This window comes from Alexandromys fortis, unplaced genomic scaffold, assembly GCF_014885135.2.
Source record: "Alexandromys fortis isolate MF-2015 unplaced genomic scaffold, M_Fortis_MF-2015_v1.1 scaffold_122, whole genome shotgun sequence".
NCBI lineage: Eukaryota > Metazoa > Chordata > Mammalia > Rodentia > Cricetidae > Alexandromys > Alexandromys fortis.
Window position 1 is genome coordinate 1,471,350 of NW_026068004.1, and position 18,001 is coordinate 1,489,350.

Sequence of the window (18,001 nt, forward strand, 5' to 3'; positions counted from 1 at the left end):
GAGAGAGAGAGAGAGAGAGAGAGAGAGAGAGAGAGAGAGAGAGAGAGAGAGAATGCCCTGTACACCAGATTCAGGGCCTTTCCCTTCCTAAGCAAACGCCCTTACTGCTAAGCTTCGCCCATGCCCACCTCCATTTTTAGAGTCTGGATGAGAACCCCCAGCCCTGTTGTAAAAGAGGTGGTCAAGCCGGGCAGTGGTGGCGCACGCCTTTAATCCCAGCACTCGGGAGGCAGAGGCAGGCGGATCTCTGTGAGTTCGAGGCCAGCCTGGTCTACAGAGCTGGTTCCAGGACAGGCTCCAAAGCCACAGAGAAACCCTGTCTCGAAAAACCAAAAAATAAAATAAAATAAAAGAGGTGGTCAAGGTTTCCATACCCCTGACTTAGCCCCACTCTTCCATCCTTTACAGGCAAGCTCCCCCATGATGAAGTCCCAGCCTGTATGGTACGGCACCTAGGGTGCCTGGCTTTCTCTGCCTGAGTTGGGGTCACAGACAGCCCTCTTTCTCCTTGTCCTTGGGAAATAACCTAGAAATGACCCAAATGGAACCCTACCATGGCTATCACCCCACCTTGTGCCACAGCCCCCATGGGCGGGTGCTCAGGGCAGACTGGCAGAGGGGAGGGAGACAGCCCAGTGGAGTCAGGGAGCACCTAGAGCTGCACTGGGTGGGATGGAAGCTGGCCAGCCCCATCTCTGGGACACCAGCAGAGATCACACCTCTGTCTCCTCACAACCCAACTTCCATGAGACCCAGCAGGAAGAAGTGGCTTCAACAGGCATTCTAGGGTCCTTGTGGCGTTACCTTCACCCCAGTGTGCCACCTGTTGAACTCCAGGGCCACTCACTTCACCTGGCTGAGGCTAAAAGTCAGGATCACACTACCCTGAGCTCATGTGTGACCTCAATGAAGACCTGCCTCAGTTTCCCTGCCTCTGAACCTCAACCCTGAAGACCTTCCCAAGTTCTGACTCAAACTGTGTCCACACACCCTGCCCACTGATGGGGGTCTCTCCAAAAGCGAGTCATGGAATAGGGAAGTAAACAGGCATGTGTCGTCATGACCACATCTTTCTCGAACATTCCCACAGTTCAGTTCTTCTTTGAGTTTCTTCTGGAGGAATCGCGCCCTTGCTCACATCTCCTGGGAATTATTTTTTACCTCGGCAGGCTTGATGTGGTGTCCTGTGCGGGTGTTCCCTTTTAATTTGGGGTCTGGAGCCAGCTGAGGACTGGACCAGTAATTATGTGTGCAGAGCCGTTTATGGAAACGACCTATGAAGAAAGTCAGTGCCGAGACTCAGCTGAAAATACCCCGGGAGTGAGCCTGGGCCTCGCCACAGTGCTGAGGCTCCTGGTGGGAGAAATTCCCTCAGGTGCAGAATGCACAGGTCACTAACCCCAGGCCCCACCCTCCTCTGAGGTCCTGCAGGAGCCCAGGAGCCCAGAGTCTTGTAAGTCTGGTGTGGGCCCCTCAGCCTTTGGTACCAACTGCATAGGGCAGTCAAGTCCAGCCCCTCCTCCTCAGGGCCTGGAAACCTGTCCCCACCCTCAAAGGTCCCACTAGGAAAGGAAGAAAATGTCACAGCAAGTGCAGACATCAGTGACCTCTGCCGGAGACTTCTCAGGCAGGAGAGAGCAACTGGGAAAATGAGCCCCAGGAGACTGGAATGTGGGGAGGGTCTCGGGCAGAAGGCATAGGAGGCTGTGGTGAGTTGACAGACAGCTTGTGGGGTTGGGGGATGAGGGGACCTGAGACAGCATGGGCCCTGAGGGGCTGAGGAAGGCTGCTTGCTTCAGGCTAGTGAGAAGGCCCCACCCTCCAGCCAGCCCCTCTGAGCAGAGGAGGAGGGTGACTTCTGAGGTATTTCTTCTGGTCAGGAGCAGGACAGATTTAGGTTGTCTGGGTGAATCTAACTTTGTCTAGAAGAAACATTTTGTGGGTGTCTCGCTGATCAGCGCAGGGTTTGGCATGTGGAGGTCTGGTCTGGCTGGATGAGCACAGGGCCCCAGATGGACTGGCAGGATGTGGATACTGCTGCGGCTGGGGAAGCCACCTCCTGCCCACAGTGGGCCTTTTTCGAAAACATGGCATCTGGAGCTAGTTGTATCAGGGTCTGGAGAAGGAGACCAAGGGTTCTACAATTGTTTTCCCAAAGCCTCAGGCAGCTCAGAGGGTAAACTCGGCTTCCCTGTTTACAGCGTTTCAGAGGGCAGCATGTCTGTCGCCACACTGAGCGCCCCCGCCATCTCTCAGCTATGTGGAGCTGCCTGTCTAGAGTACTTGTTGAAGACTCCATTTTTCTTTCATGTGTATGTGTGCATGCACGTGCGTTCATGTAATATGCATGTGTGTGTGTTTGCATGTGTGAGGGTAGGTAGGTAGGTGTGTGTAACATTTGTAGGCCTGGAGTTGGCACTGGGTCCTTCTTTGACCCCTCTCCTTAGGTATTGACAGGGTCTCTCCCTGAACCCCGAGCTCGCCAATTCCTGGTCTAGCTTGCCACCTTGCCCTGAGCATCCTTTCTCTGCCTCATGAGTACTGGGATTGCAGGCATCCGGCAAGCCTGCCGAGCTTTCCTGTGGATGGTGAGCATCTGCCCGCCTTTGGGCATCAGTGATTTCACACTGAGCCTCTCCCCAGACCCCATTGCTGGAGACTCCAGACGCACACTGATACCCAAATGGCAACAGGCTTGCTCTGAGTGCCACTGACTGTCATCAGAAACAATTGAACTGAATAGAATTCTTCCTAGGTCACAGGGGCGTCTGGGACCACTGTGCTGAGTTATTTGAGGTAAGGAACAGAGTGTCCTATGACTGGCCTGGCCTTTCCTGTTATTCAGTGGTGCTCTTGTGTACCTCAGCCCCTGCCGCTGGATTCCAGCCTTGTCAGCTTCTTTAGGGCTCGCATACAGAGGCCCTGTGTTTCTCAGGGGTTCTCTGATAGGACAGCTCTTCCTTCACCCCTCTGAATGCTGATTCTTTTTTTTTCATTAAATAATAATAATAATAGTTATTATTATTATTATTATTATTATTATTATTATTATTATTATTATTGGGGCTGGAGGGGTGGCTCAGTAATTAAGAGTTTGCGCTTCTCTTGTAGAGGACCTGAATTTTATTCCCAGCACTCAGGTTGGGCCAATCAAAACCACCCAGCTACAGGGGATCTGACGCCTTCTTGTAGCATCCAAGGGTCCCTACACTCATGTGTATATACTCTTTCCCTCCAGTTAAAAATAATAAAAACAGGCCAGGCAGTGGTGGCACACGCTTTTAATCGCAGCACTTGGGAGGCAGAGGCAGGCGGGATCTCTGTGAGGTCGAGGCCAGTCTGGTATATAAGAGCTAGTTCCAGGACAAAGCTACAGAGAAAAGAAAAAAAATTAAAAATCCTTTTATTTATTTTTGTGTATGTGAGTGCACGTAACCACCTGGCACAGTGGCTAGTTGGAGGTTAGAGGACAACTTTTGTTAATCAATTCTCATCTTCCACTGTGGGCTCTGGGATCAAACTGTGAGCATTAGATTTGCGGAGAAACTCAAGTCACAAGCCTCATTCTCTTTCTACAGTCCTGGCTCACCAGGCTTTAAAATAGAGCATGGTTGCTAGCGTCACCTGTAGCCCGGTTCTCAGCAGGAGCAATTTTGCCTCCCTGAGGATCTTGAGCAATGTCTAGCCATTGTCTGTTACTGCAGCTATGGGAGGGAAGGAGTCACATGGGCATCTGACAGGTCAGCGATGTCGCTTACAAGCCTACAACAAAGAATGAGGCCCACAACAAAGAGTGTCCTGCCCAAATGTCAGCCTGCGTGTGTGTTTAAAGGTCAGGGGACAGCTTTAAGTATTATTCCTCATGACCTCTCCACCTCTTGGTTTGGTTTGTTTGTTGTTTGCTTGTTTGTTTGAGACAGAGTCCCTCCCTGGCCTGGAACTCACTGGTAGGCCATTAGGCTAGGCTGGTTGACCTGGGGATCTGCCTGTCTCTGCCTGCCCAGTGCTGAGGTTACTCACTCACTGTGCCTGGATTGGTTTTGTTTTTATTTTGTTATTTTGGTGTTTTGTGTGTGGGTGGGTTTTTTTTTTTTTTTTTTTGAGACATTTCTCTGTATAGCTCTGGTTGTCCTGGAACTGGCTTTGCAGACCAGGCTGGCCTTGAACTCACAGATCCACCTGCCTCTGCCTCCCAAGTGCTGGGATAACCAGAAGGGGCCAGAAGAGAGCTGCAGACACCCTAGAACTGGAGTAACAATTCTTAGCTGCCAACTGGGTGCAGGGACCGGAACGCAGGTCCTCTGCAAAAGCAACAAGAGCGCTAACTGCTGAGCCATCTCTCCAGCCCCTTTCTTTTGTTCTTACACCCCCTCACTAAGCATGTATGGTCAAATTGCTCTGGTTTAAAAATCACACAAAAAAATTTCCTCATTGTAGCTGAGCCACCAAATCAATATACAATTGGTTCGATTGCTATGCTTTTGAATTTTCCTAGGCTTGCTCTTTATTCTTGTATTTGAGTTGGTTTTTGTTTCATATTCTGTGACATCTTTCAAAATCTATAAAGCAGAGAGCCTTACAAGTGGTCTGATTCCCTTTTCCATGCCCTGCACTCGGTTTCTGTCCCCTTTCATGACTCAATAGTATTTTTTTTTTCTTTGTGGCTTAGCTCCCTATTTAAAATATACAGTTGGGAGCAGGGGCAGTAACTCAGTGGTTAAGGCTGGTTGCTCTGCCCATGAGGACCTGTGTTTGAATCCCTAACACTCATGTTAAAAGCTGAGCACAGCTGCACATGCTCCCAGAATTGGGAGGTAGAGACTGATGGATCCCTACAGGCTGCTGGCCGGCCAGCCTCACTGCACTGGGAAGCTTGCTGTTCAGTGAGAGACAGAAGACAAGGTGGCCAGTGACAGCAGAAGACACCCAATGTCCCGCTCTGGCTTCCCCATGTGTGCACACCCGCCCACACATTCACATGCAGACATCACACACACACATACATGTGCACACAATTACATATATACCTGAACGTGGATGCATGATGTATATATGTGTTCGTCATATTTCTACACTTACCCTTTATTAGACAAAGGATGTATTATCTGCGTTGCTCTCCATGCGCTTTCTAAAGCTGTGGTATTTCTAGGGAACATGTCATGACAGACTACAGACGACATGCTTCGATGGTTTTCCCAGCTGTGCGGCATCCCACTGAGATGTCCGCAGTTCACAGCGTGTCTCCTGTTGATGTCTGGGTAGTTTCTGGTAGGCCAATGCTGCAACAGCCGTGTACACAGCTCTTTATGTTGTTTTGTTTTGTTTTGAGACAGGGTTTCTCTGTAGCTTTGGAGCCTGTCCTGGAACTAGCTCTTGTAGACCAGGCTGGCCTCGAACTCACAAAGATCTGCCTGCCCCTGCCTCCTGAGTGCTAGGATGAAAGGCGTGCGCCATCATGCCCGGCTTCTTTATGTATTTTTGTGACTATCTTTGGGACATTTTCCTGGAAGTTGAATTGGGAAGTCAAAAAATTTCTATTTTTTCTTGATTATTACTAGACGCCCACCATGGGGATTACACATCCTAAAGCAGCAAGGCTGGAGAGAGAGGTCTGGCAGCATTCAAAGGACGTACTTTTCATCCAGGGTCAGTTTTGCCTCCCTGGGGGCCCTGGACAATATCTCGAGTCAGTTTTGGTCATTGCTAATGGGGAGGGGAAGGTGATCCTGCAAAAGGCTGTGGACATTGTTACAGCATCCTCCTACGCTCTGCAGGACAGTGCCTGAGACAGACCAGCCCAAATGAGAATCTGGCTCAGGAGAGCCATAGTCAAGGAGCACACCCAAAGTGAGCAGCTCTCGGAGAGTCTTAATCAAGAGAGCTAGGGATAGTAACACCTAAAGTAGCTCCACTCCAGACTGGGACTGGATGCTCAGATTCTTGCACGAGCTGTGTCCCCATGAACATGTGGACACAGAAATACATGTGTATACTCAGATGTGGGCTGGCTTATTTCTTGACCCTGGCCACTGAGTCAACCTAAAAATGATACTCCAATGTCACGAGCAGCCTGGTACCCAGATGCTGCTTTCTAAAGACCCCTCCAGCAAAGGAAGCCAAGCTCTCCAAGCATCTGATGTAGACTATGATGCCAAAATAGTCTCAACATAGAACGAAGGAGCCGTGTGTGACAGTGCATGCTTCATCTCAGAATTTAGGAAGACCATGAATTTGAGGCCAGCCTGGGCTACCAGAGTAAGACCCTGTGCCAGGCAGGAAGAGAGGGAGGGGAAGAAGAGAAGGGGAAGTATTGGATCTTAGCCTATGGGATAGAATAAACATCTATTAATCTATACTTATGTTAATATAATTGAGAGAAAGGACAACTCAATAAACGAGGAAGAAAACAAAATACTATTGCAGATAGTGTAGACTGATGAGGGCAGGATCTACTTGTAGATGCTAAAGAAGAAACACATTATTCACGTCGTGGAAATGGAGAGATAGATGGCTCAGAAGTTAAGAGCACTTGCTGGTCTTGCAGAGGACTCACATTGATTCCCAGCACCCACATGATAGCTCACAACCATCTGTAACTTCAATTCCAAGGGATCTGATGCCCTTTTCTGGCCTCCACGGGCACCACGCACATATGTGGTGCATGGACATACAAGCAAGCAAAAAAAAATCCATACAAATAAAATTTAAAATAACAAGAAAAGCCTGAAGATACCTTCCCCATATTACGAAAGGAAAAATGGTAACATCATAGAAGGGGGACTCTGGCAGACACCAAGGATTCAGTTATTGTCATGGAGACTGTATCGCCTAATCTGATGCCCTCAGAAGGCATGGTCACTTGTGCCATTCTCCAAAGTGCTTATCATCATTCTCCCCAGGAGCAAACAGGCAAGCTCATCCTGAGACATGCCACTAGCCCCCTACAAAGGTGCCGAGGTATTGAGCGATAAGGAAAGGCTAGCAATTGTGATAGACCTGAGGAGCCCACAGAGAGGTGACAAGGACATGCCATGTGGATCCCAGATGACAGCCTGGAACAGAAGGAGGACGTCAGAGAGACGAGTCTGGTTCAGTTGCACTGGTATTGAGCTCATCTTCCTGTGATAGTCGAGATTGGGTTCAGACAATGGTAACAGACAGGTAGATAAACACACACTCAATAATGAATGGATGGAAGAAATTTTGAAATGTGATGAATAAATGAAGTAATCTTTGTGAATGTTATTAAGGAAAATGAATGCAGAAACTGAAGGATTAAAAAAAAAACAAATGATGGTTTTATGTACGTGTGTGCCTGTGCGCATATATGTGCACTGTGTGTGCAGAAGCTCTTGGATCAGAAGGAATCCATTGGAACTGGAGTTGCAGGCAATCGTGAGCTGATAAGTGAGCTCTGGCAACTGAATCCGGGTCCTTTCAAGAGCAGTAAATGCTTTTAACCTGAATCATTAGAACAAAATTGAAGGATTTTATAAAGCTGTGAGAACCATGAGAAGAAACCATCCAGAACCTTCTCCCACATACCCTGAAGTGACATTCTGGGACCCCCATTTATCCATGATTAATTGCCCAGGCAGAGACACTCTACTCAGAGACCTTGCTCCAAACATCACGACCCCTCCTGGAGTTACCTCCGAGAATTCCTGGCAGGGCATCTCACATGGTCAGGATGCAGCATAGTGGCCAGGAAATCGGCAGTGCCCCCCCGGACCCCCACTGGGTCTATCTGACTCTTCCAGGGACCGAGTTTTGCCAGCATCACAGCCAGCAACAGGATTTTACTGGGAAAACCCGAGAAACCACATCTTCCAGGCCACGCCCCTTTCCCAGATCCACTCCGTGGACTCTACAACCAGGGGCTGGGAAGCACAGCCTTTTGTTTCCCCTGGTCATCTGTCTTGTTGTTGGCTAGTTCTAACTCACTGTCCACCACTGTATGGCACATGGCGTCAGGATGCTGTAAAGGAAGGAACTCTGCCGGGAGGTAGGAATTCTGGGTGCTGCGCCCATGTGTGCACTAAAGTCCAAATGCCACACGGTGCTCTCATCCCAGCAAGAACATCGTGAAGGGGCTGCCGCTTGGAGTCTCGGCATCTTTGGGAGATTCCAGACCCTAATTTATAGGAAGGTGAGGGTTGGGCAGGCATGGAAAGGGAAATGCTTCTCGTGGGGTTCTTTTGGCACCATATTAGAGGCCCGTTACACAGCCGAGGACAAGATCCCAGTGAACTGCCAGAGACCAACGGGTAGAATAGGCACCTGGAAACATCCCATATGTCTTTGAGCTGACAGATTTTCATGATATGGTTTCTTGTTCATTCTTTTGTTCAGAAAAATAAAATTGAGCCAAGAGTGGTGACATATGCCTTTAACCCCAGCACTCAGCACTGGGGTGGCAGAGACAGGAGGATTTTTGTGAGCTCAAGGCTGGCCTGGTCTACATAGCTAGTTCTGGGACAGCTGGGGCTACATAGAGAGACCAGTTGAGAGAGAGAGAGAGAGAGAGAGAGAGAGAGAGAGAGAGAGAGAGAGAGAGAGAATCAAATGTGTCTTCCAGTGGGGCTCTCTGAAGGTTGTCCATTGATAGATGGGGGAGTTGAGAAATTAGAGATCAGATGTAGGGTTAAGCCATCCCCTTAGGGGGCGGACTTGCCTCGAGCGAATGTTTACTTATAAATCGGGCGCCCGGAGCCCTCGCACCCCTTCCTGCTTCTTGTTCTCCGAGGGAACCGTGGTTCTGTAAGTCTAATTTCCCCGTTAAAGCTGTGTATGTATTCTTTACAATCTGCCTGCATTAATTTACGCCGCTACATCAGATGGCTGCTACTCATCCCTCAGCTCCTGTACTCCCATAGTCCTGCAGAAAGGATCCCCATGTGTGCCCACTTCACATGGACACGCTAAGCTCACAGGGGATGACCCTGGAGCGGCCACGGCAATCAAGCCACACTTCTGAATGCGACCCCATGACTAAAGTGGAGACAGCTATTCAAGGAGTCTCATAGGGAAAGCAAAGCCCCGGCGAATGCTCTGCGGTGCCCCCACCCCAGCCTTCCAGACTCTAGTAACACAGAGGAACTGCAGCTCCACCATCCTGCAAAGAACCAGGTGCTTCCCCTGAGCCGCTTCAGCTGCAGTATCTGTCTTGGTGCTGCATCCCAGGACCTTTGAGGCACTTCAGAGGAAAAGGACATCCATTTTTCTAAAAACATGCCAGATCAGCCTGGTGGTGGTGGCAAATGCTTTTGATCATAGCACTTGGGAGGCAGAGGCCATCAGACCTCTGTGAGTTCGAGGTCAGCCTGGTCTACAGAGTGAGTTCCAGGACAGCCAGAGCTATTACACAGAGAAAGCCTGTCTCAAAAAAACCAAAAACCAAACCAAAATGAAACAAACAAAAACCTTCCCAGACCACTACTTGCCTGGGACAACCACAGCAGTTTCCGGTGCTGGAAACCCTGCCTCTCGATTTCACAAGCCCATAGCACAGAAGTCTGGAAGTGAGGACCAGTTCAGTCTAAGAGTATTTCAAGACACCCCGTGAAGGCCATGCACATCATTAAGGGAGGGTGGCCACAGAGTTCGGGATCGGTCCCCAGATAAAGCTCCCAGGATGCCCTTGTGTGCCCCACTTTGTCCTGAAAAAGGTGGGGAGGAGGATGTGCCCGAGGGGCCCTATCTGACCATACCCTGTTACAGAAAACAGCCTGGACCAACTTTATCCTGTACATCAGGGCCTGAGCACAATCATGTAGGACAGGTGCCTGTGCAGCTCCTGAACCCACTGAAATGGTCACCAACATTGTGGGTGTACAAGTAGCTAGGTAGGAAGGAGGACACATGAGGATAGATATTCATAGTAGGAAAAAGCACTTGGCCAGGGATCAGAACCCACTCTCAATGCGGTCTGCCTTGTGACCTACGAGGGAGAGACCAACACCCTGTCACATTCTATCTCGACTTTTGGGCACATGCTGTGGGCCCACCACCTTTAGATGCTATGAGACACTATCTACTCCTTCCTCTCCCTTTCCACCTGCTGCTCCTGCCCAGATGTGTCTATCCTTTGGCTCTGCCCAGCACATCTGTATTCCATCTATTACTGGACCAGAACTCAAGGGAAAGGACAGGAAGTACTCCTCACATCCGCTCACCCTGGTGCTTTTTAAAACCTGGTTTGTGGTCACTGAGCCCGTAGCCACAGAGAGGATTTTTTTTAAGACTAAAACATATAATTAAAATCTCTGTTGAGTTTTGGGGACGGTGCTGGGTGGCTCCCCACCCCTTCTTTCCGGAAACACAGATTTTTGGCATTTGAAAGTGACAAGCAGCTGAAGTGAGGCTACCCTAAATATACCTTCCCGAGCACATCTGGGCAGCTGAAGTGAGGCTACCCTAAATATACCTTCCCGAGCACATCTGGGCAGCTGGGCACATGTTTTATTCTAAAAACTTGGCATTTGCTATAGGGAGCAAGGATAGCTCCCAGCCTTCAGCTGTCACCCTAGACTGCCATTATCTTCACCTCCAGCAGGTCCCGTAGGGGGTCTCTTAGACCACATAACTCCCACTGGCACAGCCTTGCTCCCAAACCTGGATTCCAGCCAACCCCACTGCTCCACCCAAGGACCATGGTCTACAGACAAGTCCCCTCTGTCTAGAGCATGCTTGGCCACTGCCCAGACACCATCTTGTCCATCATTTCAGATGTCACTGTTTCCTCCTGCTTTCTGCCGGTCTCCCTGACTCTAGCAGGTCCTTTGTCCCCTGGTTGCTGGCACTGGGTGTCCCTCCCTTTCCTAAGGCCCTTCTGCTGCTGGCCTTGTAATGTGGCCTGCACTCTGCACATCCCTCTCCCAGGACACCCAGGAAATTCAAACACAGAACTAACAGCTCAGCTCAGCAGTCAGATCTGAGCTCCCCCATCCCACCTTCTCCTCAAGGGCAGGCGCTGGGAGTCCTCTGTCCCACTGAAATTCAGCCAATTACGTCCCTGTAGACAAGGTTTTCCCCTGGAACTGTGCTAATTTTCTGCCTTGGGACCAATGTCGATCTCGCTGTTGGCCTAGCAGCTCTAAGAGGAGGCATCGTGATTCATCAGTGGGACCAGGACCCTGCTGAACACTTGCTGAGTTTCCCACTACACCACCTCCTGTGTTCCCAGAGCAGACCACAAGCTTTGTGTATAGCAGGAGCGGGCCCCCAACCCAGGAACCACAGGGAGCCCTACTCTGAGCACAAGCCATCCTGGCTCCCAATAATGACCCCACTCCCTCTTTCTCTTCCAGTGGAGCGCGACCGTACCCTGGACTACCAGGAGCCGCACTGGAAGGAATTCCGCTTTGACCTAACCCAGATCCCTGCTGGGGAGGTTGTCACAGCTGCTGAGTTCCGGATATATAAAGAGCCCAGCACCCACCCGCTCAACACAACCCTCCATGTCAGTATGTTCGAGGTGGTCCAGGAGCACTCCAACAGGTATCTTCCCTCTGCACAGGTACCCACCCCACTCATGGTCTCATGGTCTAGGCTCTGGCAGGGCCTGACCGAGGATGCATTTCCCAGAAAGGAGAGGCACCTCAGACACGAGAAAGGGGTTTGGCCTGGAACCTTCTGCGCTGCCACGATGACTGTAAAGCCCTAATAGGCCACAGCGGAGCCAGTGTCCCATCAGCGCATGGACACAGTAAAATGTCCAGGGTTGGTTATCAGTGAAATGTGGTACCAGAGGAGGCCAGCCCAGAGCCGAGCAGGGAAGAGGCTCTGAAAGTGGTCCCCCAGGCAGGCACAAGATACAGGCAGGCGTGCGACCTCGGCCCTTGGTTAATTGTTCTTTCATGTCCACAGGGAGTCTGACTTGTTCTTTTTGGATCTTCAGACGCTCCGATCTGGGGACGAGGGCTGGCTGGTGCTGGACATCACGGCAGCCAGTGACCGCTGGTTGCTGAACCACAAGAAGGACCTGGGACTCCGCCTCTATGTGGAAACCGAGGATGGTGAGGCTCCCAGGCTTAGCAGGGAGCTGCCCTGGGGGTCCTGGGAGGTGGTTCCAACCCAGGCTGCCAGCCTAATACACAGAGCCCTCTCACTGGGCAACACTTGACATTTCTTGAGGACTCAGTGGGTAGTGGTGAGGTCCTGGACATGGGGAGGCCCCAGCCAGGGAGGGCTGCTTTCCTGACATTCCTAATAGCAACTGACCTCCCAAGAGCCAGCTCCGGCATCCAATGGGGGGGGTACTTCTTCATGGGCAGCAGACCTCCACTCTGAGAGGTTCTGTACTAGGAAGGAGGGGTGGGGGACCTGCAGTGTTGTAGCTCAGTACCCGAGCCTCAGTTTCCCCATCTACACAGGTTTACAGCCGCTGCTTCACTCTCGGGGTTTTCATGCCCTTTATGTGGGGCAGTGAGGCAGAAAGGACAGCAGGGCAGGAGGCTGGCCTGTCTGGGGTCCAGCAAAAGGCTGGAGGGATAGCTTGGAAGGAGAGGGGCAGAGCGGTGGCAGGGGTCACTCTGAGTTAGGGAAGGCTGGCAAGGTACTTGGAAAGTTTCGAGCAGTTGTTTAACAGCAGCGGGGGACAGATGTGATTGTGGCTTTAAAAGACCCAGCTAATTCAGCCCCTTGAGGAATCCTAACCCCGCCCCCAGGTGAGCTTTCCAGGGTACTACGTGGGGGGGGGGGGCGGACTGGACTCAGCACTGGCAGTCAGCTGTCAACAGCATTAATTCGAGTGTCTGTCCAAGATGTTGTGAGACAGGTCAGGCGACAGGGATGGCCAAGGGTGTGCTCAGGCAAAGTGTGACCATGGAGATCCCAGTGAGTGTCCTCCCAGCTCTGTGACGCAGCACGGTGGTGGCATGGGGCAGCTCACAGGCCTTTTCCGCTCTGTCCGGGTCTTGGGAGCCTCGTGGCCTGTGGGCGATGGCGGCGCTGAGGCTTTTGGCGTGGGCACTCCCGCGCGGGGTCTCCATCTGCCGCCAACCGCCCGCGCTGCCCCACCGCCTTGTCCTCCGCTTTGCTAGCGACCGCTACGGACGGGTCCACTTCTACACGGACCCTGTGAAGGCGGTGGAGGGCGTCAAGGAGGGGCCACCGTCATGCTCGGAGGCTTCGGGCTCTGTGGCATCCCCGAGAACCTCATCGGCGCGCTGAAGACCAAGGGGGTGAAGGACCTGAAGATCGTCAGCAGCAACGTGGGCGTGGAGGACTTCGGCCTGGGCATCTTGCTGGCCTCCAAGCAGGTCAGGCGCGTGGTGTGTTCGTACCTGGGGGAAAACGCGCTGTGCGAGAAGTTGTACCTGGCGGGCGAGCTGGATCTGGAGATGACGCCGCAGGGCACCCTGGCCGAGCGCATCCGCGCAGGAGGCGCGGGCTTGCCCGCTTTCTACACGCCTACGGGCTACGGCACGCTGGTGCAGGAAGGGGGCGCCCCGATCCGGTAAGCGCCAGATGGCCACCTGGTCACCCTGAGCCAGCCGCGGGAGGTGCGCGAGTTCAATGGCCGCCACTACCTGCTGGAGCACGCCATCCCCGCCGACTTCGCCCTGGTCAAGGGCTGGAAAGCCGACCGTTCGGGCAACGTGATCTTCCGGGGCAGCGCGCGTAACTTCAAAGTACCCATGTGCAAGGCCGCGGACATCTCTGTGGTGGAGGTGGAGGAGATCGTGGACGTGGGCACTTTCCGCCCAGAGGACATCCACATCCCCAACATCTACGTGGACCGTGTGATCAAGGGACCGAAGTACGAGAAGCGCATTGAGCGCGGGGTCACGCGTGACAGCCAGCCCGCAGCCGCGAGCAAGCAACAGGACTCCATCAGGACGCGCATTATCAAGCGCGCGGCTCTCGAGTTCGAGGATGGCATGTATGCCAATCTGGGCATCGGGATTCCTCTCTTGGCCACCAACTTCATCAGCCCCAAAATGAAAGTCTACCTGCATAGTGAAAACGGGATCCTGGGCTTGGGCCCGTACCCCTTGAAAAATGAGGTGGATGCCGACATCATCAACGCGGGCAAGCAGACGGTGACCGTGATCCCCGAGGGCAGTTTCTTCGCCAGCGATGACTCTTTTGCCATGATCCGCGGAGGACACATCCAGCTGACCATGCTCGGTGCCATGCAGGTTTCCAAATACGGTGACCTGGCCAACTGGATGGTGCCAGGCAAGAAAGTGAAGGGCATGGGCGGAGCCATGGACTTGGTGTCGGGTAACACCAAAGTGGTGGTCACCATGGAACACTGCACCAAGAAAAAGGAACCCAAGATCTTGGACAAATGCACCATGCCGCTGACGGGCAAACGCTGCGTGGACCTCATCATCACCGAGAAGGCCGTGTTTAAGGTGGACCCAAAGAAGGGGCTGACGCTGGTGGAGCTGTGGGAGGACACGTCGATGGATGACCTCAAGGCCACCACAGCCTGCTACTTTAAGGTGTGCCCCAACCTCAAGCCCATGCAGCAGATCAAACCTGATGCTTGAGGAGCCCTGACCCCTCCATCCAGGGCTGGTTTGCAAAGGAGTTAGCGTCCACGGGGACATGTGACCTGTGTGCCACTGGCTCCTCAGTCTTCCTGCTGCCGGATGGTATCTTCTCAAGAGCCGAGTGATTTTAATTAAAAATCCTAAGCCGAGCCTGTGTGTCAGGTGCCTAACTAAAGCCCTTCGCCAAAACCATCGAGGAGACTGATCCACCTCTCCCAGTTCCTGTGACCTTCGCATACAAGGCTCCAGAGCATCCCCGACAGGTCTGAGTTATGGCTCCTCATAACTGAATCACGAACCGTAGAGAAAGCAAAGGGCGGGAAGGAATCCAGAGTTCACCTGGTGCCACGAAATGCAGAACTAGGGGTCTGCGAGCAGGAGGAGCTCTGGCTTCTCTTCCTGGGCCCTTGTTTCTACTCCTAATTTTGTTACCCCGAATATGGCCTTCAACCTCCTTCCTCCTGGGAGCTGCTTATGTGTCCCTAGAAGGGAGGCAGGCCTGTAGCCTGTGGCCTGTGGAATGAGACAGAGGGAAGCTGGTTGGTGCTGTTTCTCCGCCTGCAAAACCCACTGTGCATAAACAGTGTTCTGCATGTCTCCAAAGAGGCCCAAGCTCAGCACATGGATGAATTCTTACCTAGTGAACTGCAGTGTCTCCTGTTGCCCCTACCACACTGACATTCTGTCCGGGAAGTCCTCTGGCCTCCCTTCCTAACTCCAATATGGCATCTTGGGGTCTGTCATTCTGAATCTGTAATCTCACAGTGAAAGTGAAAAAAGTTACATAGATGTGTGTGTGTGTGTGCGTGTGTGTGTGTGCTCTGAGAAAGCATCCCCCCCATTCCTTTCTGTCCAGAGCTGGGAAGCCTGGTGACCTTTGACCTGATAGAGTTCTGTCTGATGATGGGGATCGAGGAGCAGAGCGGATAGGGAAGGTGCTTTCCGATTCGGGCGAGGAACACCTTCTCTGTGCGCATCAAATACAGAACTCTAAAAAGAGCAGCCGCAGTTCCTGTGGGCTTCTGCCCTGCCTTACTCGGTCTCTGCCTTGTGCTGGGCGGGGTAGGAGTTGCTAGGCTCTGCAGCTGCTTGCTCCAGGCCTTGAAGAGTTGATGCCCTCTCTGGGTCTTAGTTTGTGTGCCTCTAAAATGGGAACCTTGGCTTAGCTGCATCCATGGGCTCCCAGTACAGCTAACCTTGCCTTGGGAGCCCCCAGAGGTCCCCAGCACCCATCCAAGCTAGTTTTGAGGAATTCAGCCAAGGACTGCTCTGTGTCCAGCAGAGCCTAGAAAACCAGTTACGTAAGAGAAAAGCAAAGGTGGCTGAGTCTGGAACACTGATGGCCTCTGAGTTCCGCAGAAACCAGGCCTCAGGGCCTCCACAGTAAGAAGCAGGGACACAGGCCCTGTCCTGGGCCCAAGCCTGCCCTTTCTGTCATTCACAGGGCCTGACACTGTGGGTCCTTCCAGCTCCCAGCTGCTCTGCCGTACCCATGTGTGGCCCCGGGGCCCTGGCTGTCTTTCCCTCTGCCTGAGGCTCTGCCTTCTCACACCACCTGCTTCCCACCAGCCTCACTCTGGACCCCATTCCTCCTGCCTGACCTCACCTGAGTCTCTTCCAGGGCCACGCCTGCAGCCCACGCCCCTTGTCCCCTTGTCCCCTAGCCCTCAGCCACTGTCCTGCGATGGAGTCTCAGGCCTCGCACTTTAGTTAGTAGCAGGTGAAGTCATAGGTCAAAGGTTGCATTGATGAGCTTTCCTTTCAAGTGGCAGGTGGACATCTGGAATCCGGTCCAGATGTGGAGTGTGGAGTCCAGCTGCCTGAAGGGCTGACCTTTGAGTGGACTGTCCACCACAGTGGACAGTGGCCTTGACTCAGTGTGTGACGAAGAGCCTGGTAGAGTGCAAACGGAGCACACAGACCTGAGTGTGCATGCACGTATGAGTGTGTTCTGTTTCGTTACAGTTTGTGTTGGGATTATACCTAAAGCTTCATGCTTACCAGACAAGGCTGCTCTCCTGAGCTGTGGCTCAGCCCTTTGGGCTCTTTTACCTTCTTCCAGGGTTGGGGTAGAACCCAGGACCCTGAGTACACTAAGTGAGAACACTGAGTCACATTAGTGTCTGTAAATATACATGCATGTACATGTGTGCATCAGTGCTTGTGACATGTCAACTGAACAATGGAGCTGTGTTTAGTGATGGCTAACATGAGCATCGTCGGGCTTTGGTGTAGGAATCTCACAGGGCACCAAAGGGAATGGTTCTGAGCCCTGTCATGCCTGCTGTGTGTGGCCATTGTCGTGCAGAATGATTCTAATGATTGTAACGACGAGAAAGGTTTGCAGTGCTAAAGACTGTTACAACTTAAACCAGCAGGACAGAAGCAGCCCAGGATGTGAAATAGCAGAGCTCTGGAATTGTGAAGGAAATTTATGGTTACTCTTCCTTCTTGAAAGTTCTTTACCCTCCTGTGTTTATCACACTGTTTGCCTGTTTTTATTTGGTTTGTATCTTTAATTTTATTTGTTTGTAAGGTTGGTTGTTTTTTCATTTGTTTGTTTGTTTTGAGACAGCCTTGGTGGGTCTAGAACTCACCTATGGAGACCAGGCTAACCTCAGATTCATAGCTATCTGCCTGCTTCTGCCTCCTGAGTGCTGGAATCAAATACATGCGCCACAATGAGGAACCTTGTTTTCTTTTGGAAACAGGCTTTTACTTGACTGACCCCCAACTCAATATGTAGAATAGAATGACCTTGGCGTCCTCATCCTCCTGCATCCTCCGCCTGAATGTCAGGTTTGCAGGAGAGTGCCGCCCTGCCAGCTTAATATGTTACTTCTGCAGTTAGAAAGGACAGGGCCCCCAGCAAAGTCTGAGCTGGTGCTGGAGGCTTTGCTCTCCTGGGTTGACTGTACTGTGGAGGCACCTGCAGTCCTTAGTGGCTCAGGGGACCCCCTCATAGGCTCCACTCTTCCCGTGGACAAGCTCCGGTCTGGCTCCCTCAAGCCCCTCCCTTTCTTTGAAGCCATCGGCTGGCCTGGTGAACACAACACCAGCCCTGGATTGAGCCTGATGTGAACTGGACCCAGGACTTTGTGATTGTTCTGACCTCTGGCCCTGCTTAGTCTGGGATCAGGGTCATGGGCATCAGTGGGCATCAGGGTAGTGACTGTCCTGCCCTTGGATGATCAAGCTTGCCGGGCTGGGAGGGTAAGCCCTAGCAATGTCCTTGCGGAGGCAGCCATGAGCTGGTGGGTCATGAACCCCATGTTCTAGTCCCCAGAAAGTTCAGGATGAAGATGGGACCGGGTGTTAGATCACCAGACCAAGGGAGTCCAGCTCCTGAGCATCACCAGCAGAGGACTCTGCTCATCTCTGAGCGACTGTGACTTGGGGTACAGTGACGACCGCCTGAGGAAACTAATGGGCAGAACCCTTGACACCTGCCAAATGTTCCCATCTATGTCAGGTTATGCCTGTGGCTGCTGAGGTCC

General features: G+C 52.2%; 2 protein-coding genes across 2 annotated transcripts in view; both read left to right on the forward strand.

The window, feature by feature from the left end:
* The window catches only part of Bmp8a (bone morphogenetic protein 8a), a 30,831-nt gene that overhangs the window by 5,541 nt on the left and 7,289 nt on the right, over positions 1 to 18,001 (forward strand). The window contains exons 2-3 of the mRNA XM_050161188.1: positions 11,310 to 11,499; positions 11,869 to 12,017. Coding sequence (XP_050017145.1) covers positions 11,310 to 11,499; positions 11,869 to 12,017 — 339 coding nt within the window. The remainder of the gene's footprint in view (positions 1 to 11,309; positions 11,500 to 11,868; positions 12,018 to 18,001) is intronic.
* Positions 12,943 to 14,501, forward strand: LOC126513048 (succinyl-CoA:3-ketoacid coenzyme A transferase 2A, mitochondrial-like). The gene is given in 2 exon segments (XM_050161187.1): positions 12,943 to 13,108; positions 13,111 to 14,501. Coding segments are annotated over 2 exon segments (1,557 nt in total).